Source organism: Artemia franciscana, chromosome 6 (assembly GCF_032884065.1).
Source record: "Artemia franciscana chromosome 6, ASM3288406v1, whole genome shotgun sequence".
Taxonomy (NCBI): Eukaryota; Metazoa; Arthropoda; class Branchiopoda; order Anostraca; family Artemiidae; genus Artemia; species Artemia franciscana.
Window position 1 is genome coordinate 8,205,468 of NC_088868.1, and position 26,312 is coordinate 8,231,779.

Consider the following 26,312-nt stretch of genomic DNA (forward strand, 5'->3'; position numbering starts at 1 on the left):
GTTGCCGGAAGCACATCTAGTCTTACGTTAAGAGGCCGTAAAAGTGGGACTGATAATAAAATCGAATAAAATGAAACCAATGGCAGTATGTTTGTCTTCTCCTATTGTCAATCCTTCATTTACCCTAGACAGAACAACTAGCACCGAAGTTGTCCAAATGTTCACCTACCTGGGCTGCAAAACTTCTTCAGGTGGCTCGTTTCTCCCTAAAAGTCAAGAAAGGATATACAAAGCATTTACTGAAGATATCTGAGTTAGTCTTTTGTTAATAATTATTGTAATGGTCCTAACTTAGATCATGTTATTCCTTCAAGTGTTTCTAAATCATTTTCTGTGCCATTACACATTGATAGACAAAAATAATACCGTTGGTCATTCCAACATATTGTTCAGACCGAAATTTAGCACAATTTCTACGTGCCTATTTGAAGTAATAAGTGGTTAACTTTGATTGACTGGAAGAGAGTAAACATGGCAGTAGACATTTCCACTATAACTAATCTACAATCGAAAGCACTTGTTGTATAGACGACAAGAGTGCTTGTCCCACTGTAGCGTGAAACTCATGTTTTGTTAGTTCATTTCGGCTGGTTTTCAGGCTAACTACTGGTAACCGAGATTTTCGCTTCTTTGTGCTATTCAGTTGGCAATAGTATAAATAATAAGCAAAACTGCTTAAAGAAGCGAAACATAGCACAAAATTTGAGACGATGAAACTTGTTGGAACTAAAAATGAAGATCGCTGAAGGTAAAATATCCGTCATCACCCTGGTATTCAATATTCAAATAATAGTTGTTTAGCTCCAAGGGTGATAGCCTATACCTTTCTCATTCACCCAACTTTTTTCCATTTAAATTAGACTTGTGCAAAATAACAAAGTTAATTAGTAAAAAATTCTATCAAAATATATATCTTAATTCAGGCCTAAATGTGAACTAAACCTAGGCTGCTATGCATGCTGTATCGAGCCCTGGAAGGTAATGAGTAGAGATAGATAAGCCTACATTAAGCCATGTTCTTAGGATATATCTTATGCTTTACATCCATTCCTTTGAATCTTATATTATTATTCTATACTACTTTCCATGATTGCAAAAAAGCACTTAAGCCAGAATTTTACCTTTAATGTAAAGATGCTTAAAGCAGATATGCAGTTTTTAACATTTAGAGTGCACCATATTTAAAAACAAAGAGCACATGTGAAAATTTAGCTTAAAATGAGCAAAAAAAAATATCATAATGGAAATCCAGAATATTTAGCTTTGCTGTTTACTATATACCTTCCAGAAAGTTATGATGTTGATAGACTCCAGGATGAAAATTTGAGAGAAACCTTCCAGGAGCAGTTGATTGCTAAATTTGAGAGTTTAAAATTTGACAATAGGGAAGATAGATAGAATAATTTCAGAAGTACAATTTGTGAAGTTCCTGATGATGTCTTTGGGAAGACTGTTAACACTACAACTAGGAATATTAGTGAAAAAGCTTTATGTTTAATAGAGAGAAGAAGGGGTTTGGGTAAAATTATAGCAGTTCATATAACTGACTTACCAATAAAGTGAACATATCATTAAATGCCTTTGTTATGCTGTTTAAGAATATAAATATCATTTCTTCCATAAATTCAAATTTAAGCACTTTTTGAGCTCTTAAAAATGACAAATTTTCAAAAAATTATGATATTTCATATAACTGACTTACCAATAAAGTGAACATACCACTTGATTCCTTTTTTTATGTTCTTTATGAATATAATGACTGCTTCTACTGCACATTCAAATTTGAGCATGTTTTGAGCTCTTAAAAATGACAAATTTTCAATCAAAGTATGAGTTACTCCTTGTTTTCCACAAAATAATAATATGTTTTATCAGTGCCATCTTTTTCCATTATTTTCAAAAAAAATATGATAATTTTTCTCAGTACTAAAATTATTTATAATAAGGTTAGGTTAAAAAGTGCTTAAATTTGAATTTATGGTAGAAGTGATTATTATGTTCATAAAGAGCATAAAAAAGGCATTGAGTGGTATGTTTACTTTGTTGGTAAGTCAGTAATATAAACTGCTATAAATTTACCAGGGTTTGTACAAGAATTATGTGAGTGATAGATCATATGAGAACAAAAGGAGTGTAAAGATAGTGGAGAAAGCATTAAAATATGAACTAAGGTGATGTGAAGTGTAGGCCATGGATAAAATTGCTGAGGATCTAGAAGATACAGCTAGATGGCATAATAGTAAAATACTATACTGCAGTGTTTCTACTTTGCATGCTTCGAAAATCGGTATGGCATGCCTAAAATTCAGTAGAAAATTGGTAGATGGCATAATGCTATCAGTAGAAAAATTGGTAGGGAACTTCTAGACATGCCCAAACCCTCTAAGTGCATGTTAAGTTCTCAAAAATGCTCAATTTTCTAATGAAGTCCTAGATCAATTCAGAATTAGACCACTCTACAACGGTCTATCAACTTACGATTGATCATACGATGATTTAAAGCAATGTTTTCTTTAAATCTGCAAAAGAGTAATGGGGTGTTGTTTGATCTTGTTGTAATAATGATGGTTACGAAATGTTGCTGTTGTTGCAAATGCAGTGGTTCTTGTAAATTGCTAGTATACTAATATGGTATACTCTTGAGCTAGCAGCAATTCTAAAATGTTGCAAACACGGCATTTGCAGTAGTTGCTACAAATTTGCAGCGCCTGTGAATCCGAATTCTCACATAAGGAAAGAATGATTTTCATGTATTAATTAAATTGGCATCTGGTGTTTATGCCTATGTGGGAACAAGATATGTTTAGACACAAATATATTGCCTGTCACGCGTGTAAACACAGATGCTAGCCAGACATGCATGAGATGCTAGCCAGACCAGACAAGGCTTAAAAATTGCACTTTCAATCTCCTTAGTTATTATTTATGGAATCCTATTCTACTGAATCAGGTACTGTTCATCATAGTAAAGCATTTAAAATTGGACTTCAAATAACAAATGAGATACTGGATTCAAATGATTAAAGCAACTGATACACAACTGCAAACAAAGGAATCAAGCCTATGATGACGTTGGTAGAATACGTTGATTGAATTCTAATCTACTTAATTAGGTACTTTTCATCACAATAAATCAATAAAGCACACTTTGGTCTACAAACAACAATTCAGGAACAGCAGCAGTTTCAAACATCTAATGCAATTCAAAACAGAAACTTTTGCTCCTCCACTGTAGACATACATCACTAACATTCTGAAGGCTTAGCCTAGAATCGTATCAATACATATGTTGATTGAATTCTAATCTACTTAATTAGGTACTTTTAATCATAATAAATCAATAAAGCACACTTTGGAACAGTGTATGTTTCAAATATCTAATGCAACACAAAACAGAAACTTTTGCTACTATAGACTAACTTTGATCACTAATATACACTCTTCAACTATGCCAGATGCTCCTACTTCCTTTAGCCGTTTCTCTAGTTCCTGATCAACTATCAAATATTCCAAATCCAATATTCAAATATTCTATCCAAATATTCTTGCTAAAGTGATTGATCGCAAACCTCTTGGAGTAATTAGGGGACTTCCCGTTAGTGTTTCTAGCAGTATACTCATCTCCGTTATTCCTGGTCTTGTTGAGGCCAGCCAGATCAGCTCTTCTCATACATTCCGTTTAGAGTTCCTTGATTCCGCTGCACTAAAATCTGCCATCGCTACAGGTCTGCACTTGGGTTATGAGTCTTTTAAAATATTGGAATACAAAGAATTGCCCAGACAGTGTCTTAGATGCCAAAGTATCCATCATTCGTTAGCTCACTGCCCATGTGCCCTGAATGAGATGAAGTGCTCTAAATGTTCTGGATGCCATTCCAATACTAAAGACAATCCTTGCTTAGAGGCTCTGAAATGTGCCAACTGCGGCGAAGCTCATGTTTCCTATAGTATGAATTGCCCAGTGATAAAACGCGCTCTGAACTCTGCTCCAAAATTAACCAAGCCACTATTTTAAGTTTTGCTTCTCTTAATATTAACGGCACAAAAGACAAAGACTTGTTAATTAATGAATTATTAGTCCATGACATAGTGTTCTTGCAAGAACATCTTCTGACCAAATCAAACGTTTCTAGCCTGAAGCGATCTTCTGTCCACCATTTTTTTTCGCAAGAGGCCAAGAAAACTAGAGGCCGCCCTTCCAGTGGCCTAGCAATTTTCTTCTGTTCCCCATCAAAGCCCTCTGTGATTTATTGTGATGATAACATCTTAGCGATTAAATGTGACAGTACTGCCTTTATAAACTTTTACTTACCTTGCGATCGACGTTCTATAGCATCGTTCACATCTTTTGCTAAATGTTGCTCCAGTTTAAAGTCTCTACTCGAAAGTCTACGTTTGAAAGACCTAAATTGGGTTTTAGCTGGTGACCTTAACTGTGATATTCTTGGTACCTCCGATAGATCAATCCTCTTGCTAGAATCACTTCCTAGCATATATCACATTGCAGTTAAGAGCCTCCCATTCACGTATATTCATAACAGAGGCTGTTCAAAATCGAACCTGGATCACGTGATCTCTTCCAGTTCCAGCTTAATATCATCGATTGTCACGATTGACGACGATCACCTTATTCTTAGTTGTAATTTGTCCTGTGAGCTATCTGGCAAAACACTTTCAGCTCAGCCGAAGTGGCATACGAAGTTGAATTGCGATCGTGCTAATGTCCCACTATACCTTGCTACGCTAACTGCTTTACTCTTGACCATAAAAGTGCCATATCACCTGCTGCAAACGTCAGTTTCCTCGCCTTCAAGTACAGTTGACCTAAATTTCTATTATTGTCAAATCGTCCATTGCCTTAAATCAGCTTCCAAAGCTGCAGTGCCTGTGGATAAAGTTAGGATTGGTACAAGAAAGCCTAATTGGAACGTTGATCCTGAAGTAAAACGTGCTAAGCAAAAAGCCAAATTTTGGCTACGTATGTGGATATCATGTGACCGACCATAGCCGAACTCGATTACGAAATAAACTTGTACCCCCTAAAGTACGAACCAATCGATACGCAAACTCATTTGTGCCTTTTTTCACATCAGTTTTTAATGCTGAGTTGTAGTGTGTGATTTTTGTTTAAATGTATGATTTTTGTGAAAAAACTGAATTTAGCTCTATGCTATGATAGTTTTTAAATATACCAATCTCTCTCTCTCTCTCTCTTCCGGAGCTGTTTTCTCTGTGAAACAAAAGTGTAAACTTGAATATAAGGCCAGTTTGAAGAGGGCAAGCTTGAATGCATGGCCAGGCCCCACCGATAAGGCCTCCTGGAATAAGGTTATTAATAGTGCGAAATGTTCCCCATCTACCCTATCTTGTCTCCAGCTAGCTAATTTTGTTGATCATTCTAAGCGTGTGTTCAGTGTATTTAATAGTTTTCTTCAGTCTATTTATTATAAGTTGCTTAAACCGCTTTTACCATACCGTCTCCTGCAGGCTCATGTCCAGCCTGTAGCAATATCTGAAATTCGCCAGGCTTTAAGAAAAATTAAGCGTTCAAATAGCCTTGATGGTGATGGCCTTTCTTACCGATTTTTTGCTTATGATTGTCCTGCTCTACTTAACCATCTACAAATATTTTTCCAGTCTTGCTTAGCACAGTCACTTGTTCCTGATAGTTTCCTTTGTGGCCGTGTAACGTCTATTCAAAAGCGAGGCAAGGACCCCACGTCATGTGTGAATTATTGTCCTATTACAGTATCGTGTTTCTTAAGTAAGTTGCTTGAACATTTGTTACTACCAGAAATTGAGTCGAATTGTGATTTTACGCCTTTTCAATTTGGTTTTCGGAAACGTTTCGGTTGCTCCCATGCACATCATGTTTTAAGCCGACTCATGAAAGATGCCGTAAAAGCTAAAATGTCTTTATACTGTCTTACTGTTGATATTTCTGGAGCTTTCGATAATATTGTGCACTCTCAGGCTCTATTTTCCCTTGCGTCTTCAGGTGTTAATCCTTCCGTACTAAGTTTATTGTCTTTTTGGTATTCAAAGTCTAAAATTCAAGTTACCTGGAATGGCCAAATATCTGACCCGGTAAAAATTAATAAGGGAGTTCGGCAAGGTGCCGTATTGTCTCCTAGTATATTTAAATGCGTGCTTGCATCGTGCCTACGTCCCCTTGGAAGTTCTGTTTTTTATGGTAATACTGGTTTGTCTTCTATTGCATATACAGATGACGTTCTTCTTGTTGCCCGGACTCGCCGTGGATTGCTTTCTAATTTTACTATGTTAACCAATGAATTATCTAAGATTGGACTGTCAGTTAATGCGTCTAAATACGAGTTTATTTGTTTTAATAGCCCTTATGCGGTCTCTCCATTCGTTGCTGGGACTGCAATTCTGCCATGTTCTTCTTTAGTTAGTTGGCTTGGTCTGTGTTTTGGCCAAACACTTTCCACTACCTGTTCATCCCTAGTGAATCAAGCCGTGAAAAACCTACGCGTTGCTTACGGAAAAATATTCCCAAACAAAAGCCGTTACAACCGCAACGGTTTGTGCATGATTTATAATGCTTATTGCGCCCCTGTGCTTTTGTTTTTATCAGGCATGGCTCATCTGTTTCGTAAGAAAGATCGACATACTCTACGTACAGCTTATTTCAGATATTGCAAATTCCTCCTCCGGCTTCCTAGATGGCACCAAAACAAAAAAATAATTGCTTGATTTGGTATAGTAGATGTGCCTTCTCGGATTCGGTCTTCCAGTGACGATTTATGTAAAAAGACAGTCAACTTTATTCACGTTTATGACCCTCTGCAGCCTTTTTTCCATATTGATACTGGTTGATTTGTCCATGTTGTCTTTTGTTAGTTTGAATTTTGTTTTTCTTCGCTGTTTATTGTATTTGTTTTTGTTTATTTATTTATAATACTCCGTACTTTGTGTTTTTTATACTTTACGGGTAATAAAGTTCATTCATTCAGCGATGAAGAATGCATATTCATCCTCATCGTCCCGCATTTAGTACGGGAGATGGCAGATAAGGTCAGTGTCGACAATTTATTTTGTTTATCAGTCTTCACCTCTTTTAAAGTGCTGAAAAGACGTTCTGCAACAACCTGCCTTAGATTTACAAACCTTGGTCGACCACTTGGGGTAACAATGGAAAAAACGAATCTACAATATTCTACCTTCGGAACATCAACAGAGCTTTATTCACGCCATTCCGAGTCAATGGCAGCTCTAAGACATGTAAGAGGAAAATACTTAACTGGAAGTGATGCAAGACTAGAAAGATTCAGCTTAGCAGCATTTGAAGGCTCTACAAGACAGGACATCTCATAAAAATCATCATCAAATACGAATCCGGTTTTGATCTGTGCAACTGTTTCCTTGTAAAATTCTCTTGCTGTGAGGTATACCTTCATCTCTTTATTATGGTCCACCTTAGGGTCGCGCTCTACAAGCTCTGAAATAGTTAGCTGGGCATTCAGTCCAAGATAAATATTTTGGATATCCACATAATAATTGTCATCATTTACATCAACATCTAGTGGATTCTTCAAACCGTCTACATATTCTACCTCAAGAAAGTTCTTGGAGAGAGTAATGTATGGAAAAGGGGGGGGGGGACTGTGATTGGAAAAGAGCATTGAAGTCAGCCAACATGCCCAAAATATAGTCCATGGACATCATCATTATTCTCATAAAGGGGTTTTTCAAGCCACAAAGAGCTAAATCGTTTCCATGGGTAGGATCATCAAACACAGCCTCAGTAAAATATAATGTGAGAGCATCCCATTGCTCAAGAATCCTTTTGACGCAGCTATGTACAGATTACCATCTAGTTTGTTCAGGGGAAAATATCTTGTGATTGTAAATTTCTAAGAGGTCTTAGTAAGCTTTCAATGAATTCACTCGTTTTGCACTATGACTGAAGTGGCTGTGAATGGTTCCGAGATTTCGCTAAATGGTGCTTTTCGCAGTCACACCTATTATGTTCAGTTAAAAAGAAAAAAATCGGCAGAAAATCGCCAAAAGTCGGTAGAAAATTGGTATTTCGGTAGGCTTGAAATTTATTCGGTAGAAAGGTCCGAAATTCGGTAGATCTACCGATAAATCGGTAGAAGTGGAAACACTGCTATACTGGCATGTTAATAAATTGAGAGGGAGTAGTCAATCCAGACTAGTCCCAGTCAAAGATAAGAATGGGGCCACAATAAGTGATAAAGAAAGAGTTAATAAGTGAGGGGCAGAACATTTTGAGAATGTGCTAAACCAAGATACAGTTGCAGGAAAAGATATAGATGAAAATGAAAAAGTTTGTGATACCTTGGATGTGAAGGAAGATTTGTTTTGTGAGGAAGAATTAGCAACAGTACTAAAAGGATTAAAAAATAATAAGGCTCCAGGTGCTGATAGTATGATAAATGAGTTTCTTAAATATGGTGGCTCCAGGGTTAGAAATAAGGGGTTAATGATGGGCTTAATAAGCTGCTGAAGATTATGAATATGATTTTTGAAAAAGGGGAAGTACCTAGTGATTTTAGGAAAACCTTAATCAAACCAAATATAAGAAAGGTGACAAGAGTAAGTGTTGTAATTATTTAGGCATTAGTCTGGTCTCTTTAGGTAGCAAATTACTTAGTAATATGATACTTTTCAGACTGAAAGATGATGTAGACAGAGTTTTAAGAGAAGAACAGTGCAGTTTTAGACCAGATCTGGTCACATTGGGAGGAGTTGGAGGGGGAAACTGGAAATCTTGGAAAACGCTTAGATTGGAGATATTGGGATGAAACTTGGTGGGTAGAATAAGCAAAGGTCATAGATATGTGATTGAAACAACTGGAATGGATTTGCTCTCTTTGAGGGAGTTAGGGGGTCCAGTGCTTTGGTGAGTTTGGTACTTCTTGATGTGCTAGGATGATGAAAATTGGTAGGCATTTCAGGGACCTGCACAAATTGACTTGATAAAGTTGTTTTCCCCAATTCAACCATCTGGGGGGCTGAAAGGAGAGAAAAAATTAGAAAAAATGAGGTATTTTTAACTTAAAAGTGGATGATCAGATCTAAATGAATTTTGATATTTAGAAGGACCTTGTGTCTCAGAGCTCTCATTTTAAATCCTGACTGGCATTAAGCCTCTGATTTTCCTTTTAAATCACTATTGATTCTTATAATTTTGCTAGAGCTCATGCTATATGAGCTCTTGGCTCTTCCGACCTTGTCACAAGTGCCATATGAGCTCTTAGCTCTTGTTTTTACTGTTTTCAGAAAATTGCTTATTAACTTTTTATACTTTTATTTCTGTTATGGCCTGACTAAAATTGCAACTTTTCTATTCTATATTTCATAAAGTATTTTGAAATAGGAATTAATGATCTGTTAAAGGAATAATGCCTTATTGTTAAATTTGCCTTTCCTAGAAATGTAACCTTGCATTTGGACTAAAGCGGGATTTTATGGTTTTCTTGTGTGATTTAACTTTCAGGCTTGAAGCTACAGTAATCCTGTTATAAAAGTAATTTTGGTGTTACAATAAATGGCTGAACAGTTCATAACTTCAGAGTCTTCTGTTGTTAAACAGGGTAAGTGTATTGATTTTGATTTGTTTTTATAACAATCTGAAAATAAAACCAGGAAATTCTTTTCTCTAATGATGTCTGCCTAGTAAGAATTGTAAAAGCTAAAATCTATGGGAAAAGGAAAGGCTAAACTAAAAATTGGATATTTATTTTCAGAATATTTCTATTAATGTATTTTCTTACTTATCTTATTATTTTGTAACGTTTGTTCAAAAGAATAATGCAATTTTTTCAATAGCATGTAAGTGCTTCGAATACCCATCAAAAATTTCTGGGTGATTAAAATGGAATTAGTATGTAAAGGCTTCTAAGGCAAAGCCTAGGATGTATTTTAGATGTTTAATTCTTTGATTTGATAAATATATTTTCTGGATTGTTCTTGTCCTTACAAATTTTTCTGCAGTCTTGCGATTTTCAGTTTTAGAAAGTTTGCCATTAATTATCAGACCATATTTAGTAATCAGATCTGAAAAAAAATTCAGTGGCATTTCAAATTTTTTTCTGAATTATATGTTTTAAAGACTCTGAGTATCACTTCTGTAACATGCATCAATTTTTTACTAATCGAAATCAAATTTAATTAAAAACACAATTTCTTGACTGGACTAAATATTTGTATTTTCTTAAAACTAATCAATAGAAGTTTGCATTATATACAGATAATTTAAGGTTTACTATTTTTCTTGTGAAACCTATTTAATGTGGTGCTTCTCCAAACTCGTTTTCAGTTTCTTTCTTTGGTTTCTCGATTGAGCATCCAACAATAATAAGCTAACTTATTGACATTCCTCTTTCCTTGAAAACTCCTCTCAAAATCATGGACGTCTTGATGAAGCCTTTCACCCTGTCCTTTGCTGTAGACTCCCAAGCTTTCAGAAAAAACAGTCAACACAGGAACGTAAAAACAGTCAATACAGGAACGTAAAAAATGGACTTTTAAGCTCATCTTGCATCCTTGAGCTTCATATGCTTCAAACATATGTTGTACAATAGTTTTGTAGTCAGGGTTCTTAATATTTCCCAAAAACGTTTGCAGTACATCCTTGAAAGAAGCCCATTCTTCTTTTTCCCTGTTTTCCAGGCCCATGACAAACTCAACACATTTTCCTGCAGACAATCGCAAATTATGTATACAATAGCGTTTAATAAAACCATCTCTGCCACATTTGGAGACCAAATTATCATCAGACATAGATAGTTTTGCTGAAACTAATGTTGTAATCAGATGCTGTCTAAATGAGCAAATGGTGATGCATTTTGATGAACCCTTCAATGTTTGTTAGGTGATGCTGAAAGTACTTCACCTCAGGGACTAGAAAAGACTACTGTTTCAGGGAGGCTAGGAAAGATGAATCACTCTCATTCTTAACACAGATACGGACTTCTATCAATTGTTTTCATTTAGAAGGAAAGTTAAGGCTGTGTAAATATAATGGTTCCTGGAAAGATTCGACTGTTCAAAAGACCTTTTTCATTGTTGCAAGTTGCAACATCCAGAACCACTGTCGTCCTCTTCCATTATTTCCAAAAGAGGGAATCAGCTGTAAGTTTTCTTATATCAAAACGCGTGAAAAACTCCCTCTTTTAACTTGACTTCAGGTACCTCTGAAACAATTTCCTTCTATGCATCATTCTGATGAGTCATTCTGTTTCAAAGAAAGCCCATAAACATTATTGCAAATAACTAGATTACCTTCTTAGGAGAAAACTAAGTAAATTCTTTCTCAATGCCTGTACCACGAAAATGAGGTCTTAAATGATTGAATATTTTGTTTTTTAGCCTTGATCCTAGGAAGTCAGCTGCATCTCTGAAAAGGCCTAAATCTCATACTAGGTTGTTGAGGTCACTTTAAGAAAAGGTTGACGTTCACTGTCATCACAAAAGTCTGAACCAGGTTTGTTCTGAGTATCTAATGATTCTGAGTTCTCTGAGTCACTCAGTATGCCATTGAATTAGAAGGTGGCTTTGGAAAGGGCAGGATAATTTCATTTAATTTTTGTATAAGATCCTTCCTCATCTATGGAACAATATAGCAATTGTGTGATTTGTCTGTTTGAACCATATAATAGGAATGCCAAAACGAAAGGAATTTTTCATACCCTATAACCTTAAATGAAGATCTTCTCACATTTTCTGTACATCTTATGTGAAGCCCATGATTTGTCTTTATCTCCAAATGTGAGTTTGAAATAGACATAATACACCTTTTTCACAAACTCACTTATATTTCTTTGCTGTCTTTACAGTGTATTCACCACACACATAACAAGTTGCCTGACGAAAAAACAAACACTCTGTAAATTTATAATTCTATATTTATATATTCTATATATATATATATATATATATATATATATATATATATATATATATATATATATATGTATATATATATATATATATATATATATATATATATATATATATATATATATATATATATACATATATATATATATATATGTAAATATATATATATAAATATATATATATATATATATATATATATATTGTAAGCAGATTGAAGATATTAATTTACCAGAAATTTTAAATCAGTGGCATGTGAAACAGGCCCTTCCTAGTATTTTAAATTATAATGATAGTCCAGTTTTAACTTATAAATTTTCAAAAACTATAGGGCAAATTATTTTGAATTATAATTTAATACTAAAAAAACTAGATAGCGATATAAATTGGAAACCGGTTTGTAATTGTAAGCAACTTGGCCCATTTGTAAATCCTACTTACAAACATGTTATAACAGGGGACTTGTCAATAATAAATCAAGATGATCTTCAAATTATAATGAATAAAGGGGCTAATTTCCGTCTTTCTCATCATCTGAAACCATCGAGTGAAAATGATTTTGATTTATTTATTGATAAGTGGAGTAAGAAAGAGAATAAAAATAAAGAGAGTTTTCAAAGTTGGAAGAATTTAATTATTAGTAGAGTAAGAAATAAAATATATTCTAACTTAAAAAATAGTAACACTAAATCATTATTTTATAATGCGAAGATTAAACAAGCAATTGCTAATCTAAAGAATGAATTTGTAATTGTGCCAGTGGATAAAGCTAATAATAATTTTGCCATAATTTGTCAGAAGCTGTATTGTGATATCTTAAAAAGGGAGTTATGCACAACTAATGTTTATGAAAAGGTAAATATAGAGGATGAGAATTTAATTGAAAAGACTGAAGAAATACTTTTTAAAAATTTTAATATTAAAATAAATGACAATGATAAAAAGTTCCCTTTCCTATATTGGACTGTAAAATTTCATAAGAATCCCCCTAAACCACGGTTTATTGCTGGAGCAGCTAAATGTCCAACCCGCATTGCTGCTACTGACCTCTCTTTAATTTTAAAGGAAATTGTAAATAAACTTAAAACCTATTGTTCTGGTATTAAAACATTTTCGAATTTTAATCCATATTGGAGTGTTAATAATTCACTGCAGGTGATAGATTCTTTAACAATGGTTTCAGCTAAAAGAATTGAGTCTTTCGATTTTGCGACAATGTATACTAATTTATCACTTAATTTAGTGTTTGATAATTTAAAAACTGTTATAAAGAAATCTTTCCTCTTATCTAGTAAAAGGTTCTTGAAAATAGACAGTTATAATAAAAAAGCCATATGGACAAACTGCTTTAGTACTACAGTTAACTTGAGATGTTACAGCTTGGATATGATTTTTGAGTTATTGGAATTTGTTTTATACAATACTTATATAAGATTTGGGGGTGATTTGTACAAGCAAATTATGGGAATTCCCATGGGGGGGAATGCCAGCCCATTTATAGCTGACTTGTTTTTAAGTCAACTAGAATATAAATATATGATGGATAAGAATAATCCAATTAATTTAAAACATGCTTTGTCAAATAATAAAAGATATTTAGATGATATTTTGGTCTTAAATTGTAAGGATTTCATTGATATTTCTAAAAATATATATCCATCAGAGCTTATTCTTGAGCCTAGTCATGGCGCTGGTCATGAAGATCATTTCTTAGATTTAAATATTAATATTTGTGATAATAATAAATTAAGTTTTAAAATGTATAATAAAACGGATGATTTTGATTTTGAAGTGATTAGTTTCCCATTCCCTGAAAGTAATATACACTCAAATATCACATATTCAGCGTTTTTCTCACAGTTACTTCGTTATGCAAGGATTTGTAGTAATTATATTGATTTTAAAAATAGATGTAAAATCTTAAGCCAAAAATTGATATCAAGAGGTTTTTCTGCAAATGAATTAACTTGGCAATTTAAAAAAATTAGTTTTCATTATAACGAACTTTTAAATAAATATCAAAAGAATTATCTAGAAATACTTAAAGAAATTTTTAACTAATTTCGGAGGTTCGAGAAATGTTGTCACAGCGCCATTTATTTTGAATTGTGTTTCTAATTGAGCAGATTTTTTAAAAAGTTAGCCACATGGTAAAGATGAATTCTATAACTGTTTAGTTCATTCAGGTTTTTTGCAATGTGTTAATATTTGTGATTTGGTAAAATTTATAATATTTAGTTTACCTATTGTTGCTAAAGAGAGGGATATATTAACAAGATAAGCTTGTTTTGGTTTTACTTGGTTGTTTTACATTTGCTGTTTTTTTTTTCATAGGCATGTATTTTGGGGGTGATACCTGACGCGGGGATGCCATGGATATTCTGTGGTAGCCACAACACTGTCCTGGGTAGAGAATTTAGAGTGGCGAAACCCTATATAGGCCAGTGTATTCTCCTGATGAGCCCTTATGTTGGGTGTTGCCTCTGAATTATTTGTCTATATTATTTTTTCTATTGTTCGGTAAATGACGACTTATACTTATTGACGACATGACTGCCTGTCCATGGATTATTCTTTATGGTTGATTGTGTGTGGCTATGCTGTTTGACCTATGTGATTGTATGGATGAGTAGGGTTAAGGCTTCATTCAAGTGCTGGTCTATATTAATCACTAATTTAGGAAAACAGTCTTCCTTTTCTCCTTCTGCCTCTTTTTTTTTTTTTTTTTTTTTTTTTGTGTTTGTGCTGTAGCATTGGTGATTTCTCTTTTCATGATATATATATATATATATATATATATATATATATATATATATATATATATATATATATATATATATATATAAGGTAAAGGATACGGCATTATACTTTATAGTCCCTAACAGTGGTGCTGATCTCCGTTTCTTGGCCCTTCAGCCAGGAAGTGCAATGGGAGGGGGCAGCCATCCTGTGCTTTCGCACACCCTTCCTGTTTACCTTCCCCAGATTTCTCCAGATACCCTTTTAGAGCTGGGTCTACTCTGGCTAAGCTTACAGAGTCACGCCACTGACCCCGTCCCAAACTGAAGAATTGGATACACCGGGACTCGAACCCGCGTCCTCTTAGACAAAGGATCCTGAATCCAGCGCACCAATCCACTCGGCCAGGACAGCTCACTCGGCCAGGACAGCTCCTGGCCGACGATATATATATATATATATATATATATATATATATATATATATATATATATATATATATGTATATATATATTACCTAAGGGGTTTATACAGGTTAATTACCTAATTTTAGCTACTGCTTCTGTTGCACTAGCCCTTTACAATCTGAGGGGTTGGGGCAGGTGTTCCCGTGTGATTGTGAAAAATGCATAGGATTTATCTTAAAGATGGATAAACTATCAACTTTTCATGTAAGAAAACCGTAATTAGAGTTAGATTTGTTTCAAAATCACATGTATATCTGTTCAGAGATAAACCTAAATTTTGATACTTATAAATTTCAGACACCTCTTTGTATTGCTGTGCCACACCCTTGTCATGTGGAATCAAACTAGCCTGGCTCAATAAAATTTTGTGATGTGGGTTATAAATAGGCTCAAAAATGGCGTAATCAAAATTTTCAGGTTTTTTCCTCTTTTTGTAGGGAAAATGTGAATATGCTTCCTTTTAACTTTTTCTTATAGCACTGAAGAAGAGAGGCAGTTGTCCTTTCAAACTATTTGTTATATTTCCTGCAGTATTTTCGTTGGCCTTACAATACCCTTTTCTTATTTTTCTTTGGTTTTTATATTTTTTAAGAGATATATATTCCTCTTATCTTTTATCTTCCTCTTATCTCTTTTATAATCCTCTTATCTTCAATCTTTTTTATAGGTTAAATGTATTAACCCTCTGTAAACCATATTCTATAATTAGAAAAATGATCACAGTATCAATTGAATACTGATTGTGATATCAGGTGGTAAGCAAAATGCTATACTTATTTAACCTGTTGAAACATGTCGGTTTCAACACCAGATTGTTTAAAACTTGTATCCTAGTACCCCACGATAATGTGGGCTTCCTGTTAATGCTCAAGCTGCTTTGTCCCTCCACCCCCTACAACTATTCTCTCCAACTATTAATCACCTTTTAATTTATTGACAAGTAAATATGTATTTAAAAGTTTTCATCTCAGAAAGCTTATGTTTAAGGTCGTTTCTTTAATATAAAAACTGAATAACAAATTTTAAGTTAATACGCAATTCTACAGTAATGATATGGTACGTTATTGTTTAAAAGTTTGAAAGTATTATTTAAAAGTGATCTTTTAAAGATCAATTTAAAATTGATGTGATAAGGTTTTTGTGGTATCTTTTCGGTTGTTGTCAGGTTAAAATCTATTAGAAAATATTTAAATATCCTATGCAGTTTTTTACTTGCAGACCACTAAAAGACCACCAAAAGGAACAGTGTTCAGGCACACACAAGAATCGTTATTAAGTTATCTTCTAGATTTTTTGACCAGACCATGTTTGCATTGGTAGTTGCAACCTAGTAAAGAACTAACAACAGCTCATAGTACCCAAAAATTAAAAATCGTATTTAAAAAACTGGCCAATGAGAAAGAAATTAATTTGTAGCTAATAAAGGAATGGTGACCATTATCTCGATTAGTATTAATAGTAAAATGGTGTTTTTATTCTGAAATATAGCCTAAAACTCCTAAAAAATGGCATTAAATCGAGCAAAAATACACAATTGAAACTACTCCTGGCTTGAATAGTCCCCTGGCTCGAACAACAAGGAAAATTCCTTTTTTGCATAGGTAGCAAATATGTGCCCCCTTTTTTTCCCTCCAGTGTATTTCCTTGAACTTTGTTTATGCTTTAATTTTTTAAGCAAATTTGTGTTTCTTCTTTGAGAATTTTTTGTTGTTGACAAGGCTTCCAGATGTGAAGCCAGAATGATTAGACTGATCGTTTTATTATTTGTTCTGACACTTCTATTGTTATATTTTGTTGTAAATGCTTTTATTGTATCATTATTATTATTTTTTTATTTTTCAATATTTTCATTTCATTTCCATTATGAGAGGGGCAGAAATGACTTCTAAGAAGGTATTGAATTCTTAGGCTAATTTAAATCCTTCGGTTAACTTGAATTCCCTGCTAAGGTTCCTTTTTATTATTAACTTGTCAAATCAAAATACCTTATTTTTGCTGTTTTTTTTTAGTTTTAGTCTGTCATGTATTCTCTAATGTTTTGTTACTTATTTGTTGTTTTGTTTCCCCAGAAGTTAAAGAGGAAGCTATTGAAGGAACAGTATATATTTCAACAGCTAATCATGAAGATACCTATAATGATAAAGACATACCAAGTGATGATAATGTCTACCTGACTGTCCAGCCCAAGATTGAATTTTACTTTCCTCAAATCGATTCAACAACTGTAAAAAATGAAGGTATGTAGTTGAGAATGCTAAATATTTTAAGGTTAAGCTTTGCTCAAATATGGATGTTCTAGATCTCTTTTGTTTGTATAACTTCACAATGGGTGAGTAGTAAAAGGTGGCTCATATATTATGACAAGAATCTTACTTAGACTTAGTTCTTTACAAGCCAGCATAACTTGTGTCAGTGAGCCCAACAATGACAATTTCTGGATCTCCTTTGTTTGTATAGCTTCACAATGAGTGAGTTGTAAAAGGTATCTCATATATTATGACAAGAATCTTACTTAGACTTAGGTCTTCCGAAGCTGGCGCAAAGTGTGTCAATGAACCAGACAATGACAATATATGGATCTCTTTTGTTTGTATAGCTTAACAATGGTGAGTTGTAAAAGGTATCTCATGTATTACGACAAAAATCTTATTTCGACTTAGGTCTTCCCAAGTCGGCGCTCCCACGCCAGTGCAAATCATGTCAATGAGCCCGTAGATAAAGTTTAAAGAGAGGAACAGTGGAGATTAATAATCAAAAAGTGTCTGACTCATCAGACCTCTTTGTTCTTGACTTTATGGATTATGAATAAGCGTTTGATTCAGGCGGTAAAAGAGCCTTAGCGATAGTATGGTTATCAGATAAGTACAGTAGAGTGTTATATACGAGAATAGCATTGCCGCAATTAAGATATGAAATGAGGTTAATTGCTAGTTTTGTATCAAATCAGGAGTTAAGCAGGGTTGCATTCTATTTCCATTTCTATGGATCATTTTGATTGACTTTGTCTCGAAGGAACACAGCAAAATGGGAGAGCATGGAAACGGAAACATAAAATTCTCCTAGACTTTCGAAAGACTAGATTTTTGAAAATTCGGCAGAATAGGAAGATAATTCTGTGTATTGGTATGGAGGATGGTATGTGCATAGCATTGTTGACCTCTAGCTGCTTGTTGCTGTAGTGAATTGATAGTAGCCGTAATTGTAGTGTTATTTTTTAGGGTTGCCATTACTCACATTAGTTGCTAGTCACTAGAGAAGTTTCAAAATGATGTTTTTCGTTAATTTTAGTGAATTGATAGTAGCGGTAATTGTGGTGTTACTCTTTGGGGGGTGCCATTACGTTAGTTGCTAGTCACTAGAGAAGTTTTCAAAATAATGTTCTTCGTTCATTCTCTGACACAATTATTTTTAGGGAAGCTTACGTGATTATTGTTATGAAACATTGTGATTGGATATGATGTTTGAGTTATTGGGCTCTGAACTTGAAATGCTATTTTTGAACCTAGCATTAAGGTCTCAAAACAATGTTAAATTTTCTAAAATAAAACTTTTTCTTCTTGAAACTAGAGTCCTTTTACTACCTATTTTTTGTTTAATTTTTTTAGCACCAAGAAGACTTTACACGGAAGAAAGATTTTTGGAATAGTTTATTGGCATGATTTTGCAATAGTTTGATTAAACATAGGTTTCTGAGAGCTCATTTTAAGAACTCAGACTTCAGTAAAAATGCCCTAGAAACGAACGAATACTATGTTTTTTTTTTCAAATAAAATCAAGTATTATGTTAATTTCTTAAACCAAATTGGCCGGCCATAATTTTAAAAAAAGGAAATGATCAAAAATGGAGTTTTTAAGGCCAAACGAGAGTACTGAACAAACAAACAAAGCGAACATTTTGAGAGGATAGGTACCTCTCTTCTTCAGCGTGAAACAAAATAATATATTCAAGGAAAGTGCCAAAGAAAAAATTAACAAACAAGCGCAGAAAGTCAATGTGAAAAAAAACCAACAACAAACCAATGAAACCAAAAAATTTTAAAGATGAATAAAATTCAATAAAAGTAAAAAAAAATATAAGAATTAAAGCCAAATACCTAATAACCGTAAAGCGAGTCTTTCACCAGCATCCGTAATTTGCACAAAATCCAGAAAATTTATGAACTCCCATCGACAGGTATAAGTGAACAAAGTTGTTAGCTAGTAGCTGTCGATGGCAGTTCAAAAGTTTTTTGGATTTTGTGCAAATTGCGGATATTGGTGAATGTATCACTTTATGGTTGTTAGGCATTTGTTTTTAATTCTGATAATTCTTGGCTTTTATTGAATTTTATTCATCTGTTAAATTTGTTGGTTTTTTCGTTGATTTTGTTTTTTTCATATTGATTTTTCACGTTAGATTTTGTTGGTTTTTCCTTCGGCACTTTCCTTGAATATATTATTTTGTTTCACGTTGAAGAAGAGAGGCAGTTGTCCTCTCGAAATATTGGCTTTGTTTGTTTATTCAGTATTCTCGTTTCGCCTTAAAAATCCCATTTTTGGGATTCGTGTCACTTTTTAGGTCATGATCCCTCTCAGTCTCTTTCGTGCTTTCTCTCACTTTCCTTTGCTGCCTCTCTGTGTCTGTATCCTTCTCACTCTTTCTCCCTTTTTGTCTCTTGATTTTTTTTTCTAATTTTCAGCATTTTTAGTTTCATACTCCACGTCTTTTGTATATGTTCCTGTTCAATTCTTTTTTGTAAAATCAATCCAAGGCACATTTTTTTTTAAAAGTTTGATAAGAATTTTAAGGCCAAGAGAAGAATACTGAAAAGACCAAACAAAACGAATATTTCGAGAGGACAACTGCCTCTCTTCTTCAGCGTGAAACAAAATAATATTCAAGGAAAGTGCCAAAGAAAAAATTCATAAAACAATCGCGGAAAGTCAGTGTGAAAGAAAAACAACAAAAAACAAATGAAACCAAAAAATTTAACATATGAATAAAATTCAATAAAAGCCAAAAGTTTATAAGAATTAAAACCAAATACCTAATAACCATAAGGCGAGTCATTCGCCAACATCCGCAATTTGTCCAAAATTTATAAAACTTATGAACTGTCATCAACGGATACTTGCGAACAGCTTTATTGTTCACTAGTATCCGTCGATGGGAGCTCATAATTTTTTGGATTTTGGGTAAATTACGGATATTGGCGAATGACTCACTTTATGGTTGTTAGGTATTTCGTTTTAATTCTTATAATTTTTGGTCTTAACTGAATTTTATTCATCTGCTAAATTTGTTAGGTTTTTCATTTTTTTTTTTAAATTGACTTCTCACGCTTGTTTTGTTGGTTTTTCCTTCGGCACTTTACTTGAATATATTATTTTTTTTCACGCTGAAGAAGAGGGACGATTGTCCTCTCAAAATATTCTCTTAGTTTGTTTATTCAGTATTCTCATTCGGCCTTAAAAACCCCATTTTTGATCACTTTTTAGGTCATGATCTCTCCCATTCTCTTTCGGTTCAAAACAGGTTCAAAAACAGTTTAGTTTTATTAGGCAAAATGCACTTGAACAACAGCTTCCCCGCATTCTTTCACAAACTCACCATCTGAAAATGTTTTCGTTTTTTGCTGTCAAAACTGGAACAGAATAGCTTGCTTTAACACTATTGGAAGGCTGCTGTAATCCTGCACAAAACATTTTCTTTTGAGCCTTTAATTACGACTAAAACTCCTGAAGCTTCGATTTTTACACTTCTGGATTGAATTTAATTTGATCCGAATGTTTTGCTTCATAATACATTTTAACTATATATTCCTTAAATGCAGCAAAGGTCTCCCGGCAAATTAAACACAATAATTTTGTATGTAGCACTATGAAAAAGTACCTTTTTTCCCATTCTTCGCTATACTTTCTATGTTCATTCACTAGTTTTCTTTTTTTTGCACTCATACTTGAAATATGGAAAATACACTCATGAAGAAAAATATGAGAAATGTCTAATTTTGATTTTTTTTTTTTTTTTAAGTCATTTTGTTTTAATAGAACTGATTACCTAGCTGTTATTTTGAATATGTTGTTGAATAATTATTTATTTTTCAATAATTATTATTATTATAATATTAATTATTATTTATAATTATAATTAATAATTATTTATAATTAATTATTATTTTATAGTAATATTATTATCAATTATTATAATTATAATTCAATAAGTATTTTGAATAATTGTATATTAAAATTATTATCTTGCAGTCACAGTGCCCAAAACGAAATAATAAAAAAGAAATTTTCACTTTAAATTGAGAGTCAGCTCTGCTATCAACAATTAATTGCGCATCACTAACGTCATTAAAGTTGAGAGTTAGCGATGAAAAATCAAGGTTGTCAGCCATTACGACACGGTGAAGTTAGGTAAAATGCGGAAATAAATGTGCAAAAATCAACATATATTTAACTTAAAAACACATTATGCAACTTGTAGTAGTTGGAATTATATTGAATATATAAATAAATTGGAACATTTTACACTGTTTACACGTTTCCTCTGCGAGGATCACGACTATGGAGTGTAAACGTTACCGTTAATGTCCGAAATATTGTTAATGTCGATATTCACCAGCAAATGTTCGAAATTCTTTTTTCTCTGCTATGTTGGTAAAAGTTGAAGTTGGGTTATGTTAGTTTAGATTAGGTTACGTTAAATTTGGTTCTAAATATTAGAAATTGGTTGAAAACCTAATCTAAGCTAACCTCACCTAACCAACCTAATCCTTTCTAACCTAACCTGTCATCATCTTACCTTGCATTAAATTTAAAAAGTTGACTGGCAACGCTGACTAAATCCAAGGAGAAAAAAAGGTAAATCGGACATTCACCAGTGAATGTCAACATTTTTCAATTTGGTGACATTCACGGTAATATATTGTTACAACTGATTTGAACTTTTTTTTATAACTCCATAATTACGATTGCGATTGATGTAGTTCTACGATAAAAAACATTGTTAAGAGTGAAACATTGAAACTGTGATGTTCCGCATCATGTGGAAATAGATGACCGCGAATCATTTGGGCGATAAATATAAAAATATGGTGAATCTCGCGGGCCGCAAAATTGTTTATGACGGGCCGCGGGTTGGCCACCCCTGCTTTAAGCCATAAATTACACCTAAATACGCTATTGCTGTGTATGGGTATATCTTGGTTTTGTCAATCTAAATATATGGTACTATAACATTAGTTGAGGTTTGAAAATTAGTTGAGACCATCATGTCCAGCAAATAAACGTATCAAACTGGATTACAGTGTAGCATGATTATGACTATGAATCTGAGCAGCAGGTTGTCAGCTTAGTATACTAGGTTGGAATCACGACCATCAACAGAAAGATCTCCTCCAATGCTCTTTGGGATAATAGTTGCTAATAAATTGAACAAGATGGCGCTTTATATTGAACCTTGCCGTAGACCTCGTTTCAAGTTTTCAGGATCTTTGATATTATGTGCTGGTGTTTTTATACAAATAACTAGCTGTTGGGGTACAAACAACCCAAGCCCCCCCCCCCCCCCGCGCGCGTAAGTCGTTACGCGCCATTGTAGTTGTGTCCCTGTGTCCCACCTGTGAATATAGATAGATATATAAATATATATATATTTTTAACTACGTTTGCCCCTGAGCTTTGTTGATGGTGATTGATAATCGAACATTCCCTGTGTCCCGGTCGTCATTTATATATCCCCCCTGTGCCCCCGGCGTCCTCGTTGTAGTTGTGTCCTGGTCATTTATATTCCCTCTGTCCCGATCGTTATTTGTGTCCCGGTGTCCCAGTCTGTAATTTCTCTTTGAGTGTCCCGGTCGTCATTTATATTCCCTGAGTCCCGGTCGTCATTTGTGACGTCAGTCGACAGACAGACACACAAGCAAACAGCTTATTTTTATATATATAGATTAAGAAACTATCAAACGACAGAACTTCGGTAACACACACGTTAGCTTTCAATTTCAGTAACGCCTGGTCTTGAACAACCGAACAAATTATGTTGGTTTTTACCTTCTTGAATGACCAAACAACACAAATTTTTCGCGGACCCACAAAGATTTATCGCGAAATTTTATAGGGAACTTGTCTCTTCAATGTTTTAGACAGTTGCATTTTTTTTTGTATAGTATGCTCAGAAATCGTTTAATGAAATATAGTCTAAATAGTTAGGTCATTAAAAAAGAAATCTAATGGTATAGTTTTGTAATAACGTTTTCTGGAGCAATATTAGTCGTATTTGTTAATTTAGTTGTGTTTTAGAGCTCAGCTATTCCAGAAATAGGTGTACAACAAAAACCAAAAATGAATCAGTTGCAATTCTTCAGTTGAAAATATGAATGACATATAGTCTGAAACAGCTTAGTTGTCTAAATTTAACGCACGAACCGGATTTTATTTATGTCATTTGATTTCTTCGAAAACTTCCATTTTATTTTTTTTCGAAAACGGCCTCTGTTTACACCACAAGCTTTGTTTTTGGTCAAATTACGGCTTATAAAGCCCATAATGCTCAGAGGGAGTTTAATAGTTGCCACCAAGGCAACTCTAGGGAGTTGCCACCAAGTTAAAAAGAAAATATTAAAATCTAGAAAAAATGACTAAATTATCACACTAATCACTAGATTATTAAATGAAACCATTAAAAATTCGCTTAACTCATTGGATGAGGGGTTTGGGAAATGGGATAAATTTAAAAAATGATATGAAGAATTCACTCCGTACATTTTCCTTTTTGTGACAGGTTTCTAATAAATAATAATAATTAATCAAAGGAAAAAGTAAGAAAAGACAAGACAATGGCTATATTCAAGTCAAAAATAAATACTTAATATTGCGTCGCCATCGCCATATGATGCAAAACGATGTCCCGCAGCCGAACAAAAACAAGGAAAAATATCATGGTGTTAAACAATAACGGACTTCATGATTTTGATTTTTAGCCAGCTGCCAGCTGCGTTTCTACATCCCATAATTTATTGTTATCTCGATATTACCGCAAGCATGATTGAGTTTGGTACAGCAGCTTTTGAAATTTTAGGTTAATTGTAACGTAAAAATGTGACTATATTAAAGCTCAGTTGTTTAATGTTTGAAACTATCCAAAATGTTAAAAGTTCAGATTATTAAGTCTATTACAAATCAGCTTTTCCAAAGGAAATTCTTGTACGTGCAGAAACACTATCTTTATTAATATTCGGTGGAGGTAAGCTTTCCCCAGAGGGGTTGTTTTCCGCAGGGACGCTTTTGAAATTTTTCTTGAATTCCTCTCTTTTGAGATCGCTGCAACGCACAACGGATATATATATATATATATATATATATATATATATATATATATATATATATACAATTATTTGATGTTAGTGACAATTATTTAATTTTTATTTTAGGTGTATCACGTGTTGAGTGCTGTAGCGGTTCCGACGTGGGACCAGAATTGGATCCGTTTGACGGAGACAAGGAGCCTGTGGACACTTTTACCTTTGTGCTTGGTTTTGAAAACAGGAGCCTTACCAAAAATTCATATTTAGATCAAAATCTCCATCGACGAAGTCTTCATATTTTGGAAAAGCCTTATGAATGTGAAATATGTCAGAAAAATTTTTCCCGGCGTGCACATTTGAATTTGCACCAAAGAACTCACACTGGAGATAAACCACATCAGTGTGAATTATGCAAAAAGAACTTTTCTAACCCCTCAGGTTTACGGGTCCATCGAAGGATTCATACTGGTGACAAGCCATATCAGTGTGAAGAATGCAAGAAGAGCTTCTCTGACCGTTCAGCTTTCAATGTCCATAAAAAAATTCATACTGGTGAAAGACCATATCAATGTACAACATGCCAAAAGAGCTTCTATACAAGCTCATCCTTGACTAGACATAACACCCTTCACAGCGGTGTTAAACCCTATCAGTGTGAAGTATGTAAGGAAAGCTTTTCTGAGCGTGGAAGTCTAACAAGACATAAAAAAATTCATACTGGTGATAAACCCTATCAATGTGAAGTGTGTAAGAAGGGCTTTTTCCAAAGCTCAAATTTGACTCAACATCGAAAAGTACATACAAAGTAGAAATTATTTTGAGTTATTACCTTTATTGTCAAATATCAGCATAGTGCAAATTTTTATTTTTTAAGTCAAAAATCAAGTATATTTACGGTGATTTTGCAATCTCATTCTCTACAATAAAGATATTTTTCTCAGTGCCGTCAATTGGGAGGGGCGAAGGGTGGACCTTGCTTTGTCTTTAAATCCTCCCTAGATGTTGAAAAACAGCTTCTGGGGAAAATTTCCATCAAAAAATACCCTTTCGGTATTTTTATTGAAAAATTTATTTTGAATAGTGCATTTTACCTATCCCCACTCTAAATTGAATTGACACCACCTTTTTTCCTAGTTTTGTTGTCCAAATTTTCTAATAAACTGTTCCCAGGAAAATCTTTAATTGATTTTGTTCAGTTTCAAATTTTACCATGTCTTGATAATCTAATTTATGCATTAAATTCGTATTTGAAGCTTTAGTCCTTATTTTCCCACCAGACTGGTAGTATTCCTATCACTAGCCATTGATTCATGCTGATATAAATTATATAGTAAGAGCAATATATTTTAATAATTACACCTTTTTATTCAATTTTTTCCAACTATGGTTTTAGGGGGGGGGGGGGGGTCAAAATCTGATCCACATTCTTTGGAAGAGCTAAAGGGTGGGGAAGGGTATGCCCTTAAAACAAAGGTAAAATGTTTTTGCTTTATTTGTTCAAAAGGGATGTTACATCTCATGCCTCTGCGAGGGATGGAAAAGTTGAGGAGGTTAATTTATTGCGTTAAGGAAGTCTAACAGAAGAGTTCGTTAGACAAATACTTGGCTAAAGGTAATGAATAGTTAGAGCAAAAGTTCTGGTTTGAGGTTTTAATATTAATGTATGAATAGACCTCTGGAGGGAGTGGGGTTTCAGTCCAAACCTCATTTCACCAGAACACCTAACAAAAGAGATTGACAAATTTCAATAATAAAATGTGAAAAGTAAGAGTAAGTGGAAAAATCAGATCTCTTGCGTTTCGGACATAATCTACCCACTGAGGTTCTTTTGTTTGTTTGGGGGGATGTTATTCCCATCCCCCGAAAAAAGCTCCCCTCTTCCTAGATTTTGAAACACTTTTTTCTTGTATTTTCATTGAAAAAA

General features: G+C 33.8%; 1 protein-coding gene across 3 annotated transcripts; it reads left to right on the top strand.

The window, feature by feature from the left end:
* Nucleotides 1-655: 655 nt before the first annotated feature.
* Nucleotides 656-25,641, top strand: LOC136027994 (zinc finger protein 239-like). 3 transcript variants are annotated; one of them, XM_065705519.1, is made up of 4 exons: nucleotides 656-748; nucleotides 9,488-9,584; nucleotides 17,165-17,332; nucleotides 24,515-25,641. In XM_065705519.1, the coding sequence occupies exons 2-4, from the start codon at nucleotides 9,539-9,541 to the stop codon at nucleotides 25,195-25,197; spliced, it is 897 nt and encodes a 298-aa protein (XP_065561591.1). In that variant the 5' UTR covers nucleotides 656-748; nucleotides 9,488-9,538; the 3' UTR covers nucleotides 25,198-25,641. The 3 variants fall into 3 exon arrangements, with proteins under 3 accessions (XP_065561591.1, XP_065561593.1, XP_065561592.1); XM_065705520.1 differs by having other exon boundaries at nucleotides 693-771; XM_065705521.1 differs by lacking the exon at nucleotides 9,488-9,584 and having other exon boundaries at nucleotides 673-748.
* Nucleotides 25,642-26,312: the final 671 nt, after the last annotated feature.

Excerpts from the sequence above, each read along its gene's own strand:
- LOC136027994 (XM_065705519.1), top strand. The coding sequence starts at position 9,539 with ATGGCTGAACAGTTCATAACTTCAGAGTCTTCTGTTGTTAAACAGG. Across the intron at positions 9,585-17,164 it reads GTCTTCTGTTGTTAAACAGG|AAGTTAAAGAGGAAGCTATT; the intron begins GTAAGTGTATTG and ends TTGTTTCCCCAG. Across the intron at positions 17,333-24,514 it reads AACAACTGTAAAAAATGAAG|GTGTATCACGTGTTGAGTGC; the intron begins GTATGTAGTTGA and ends TTTTTATTTTAG.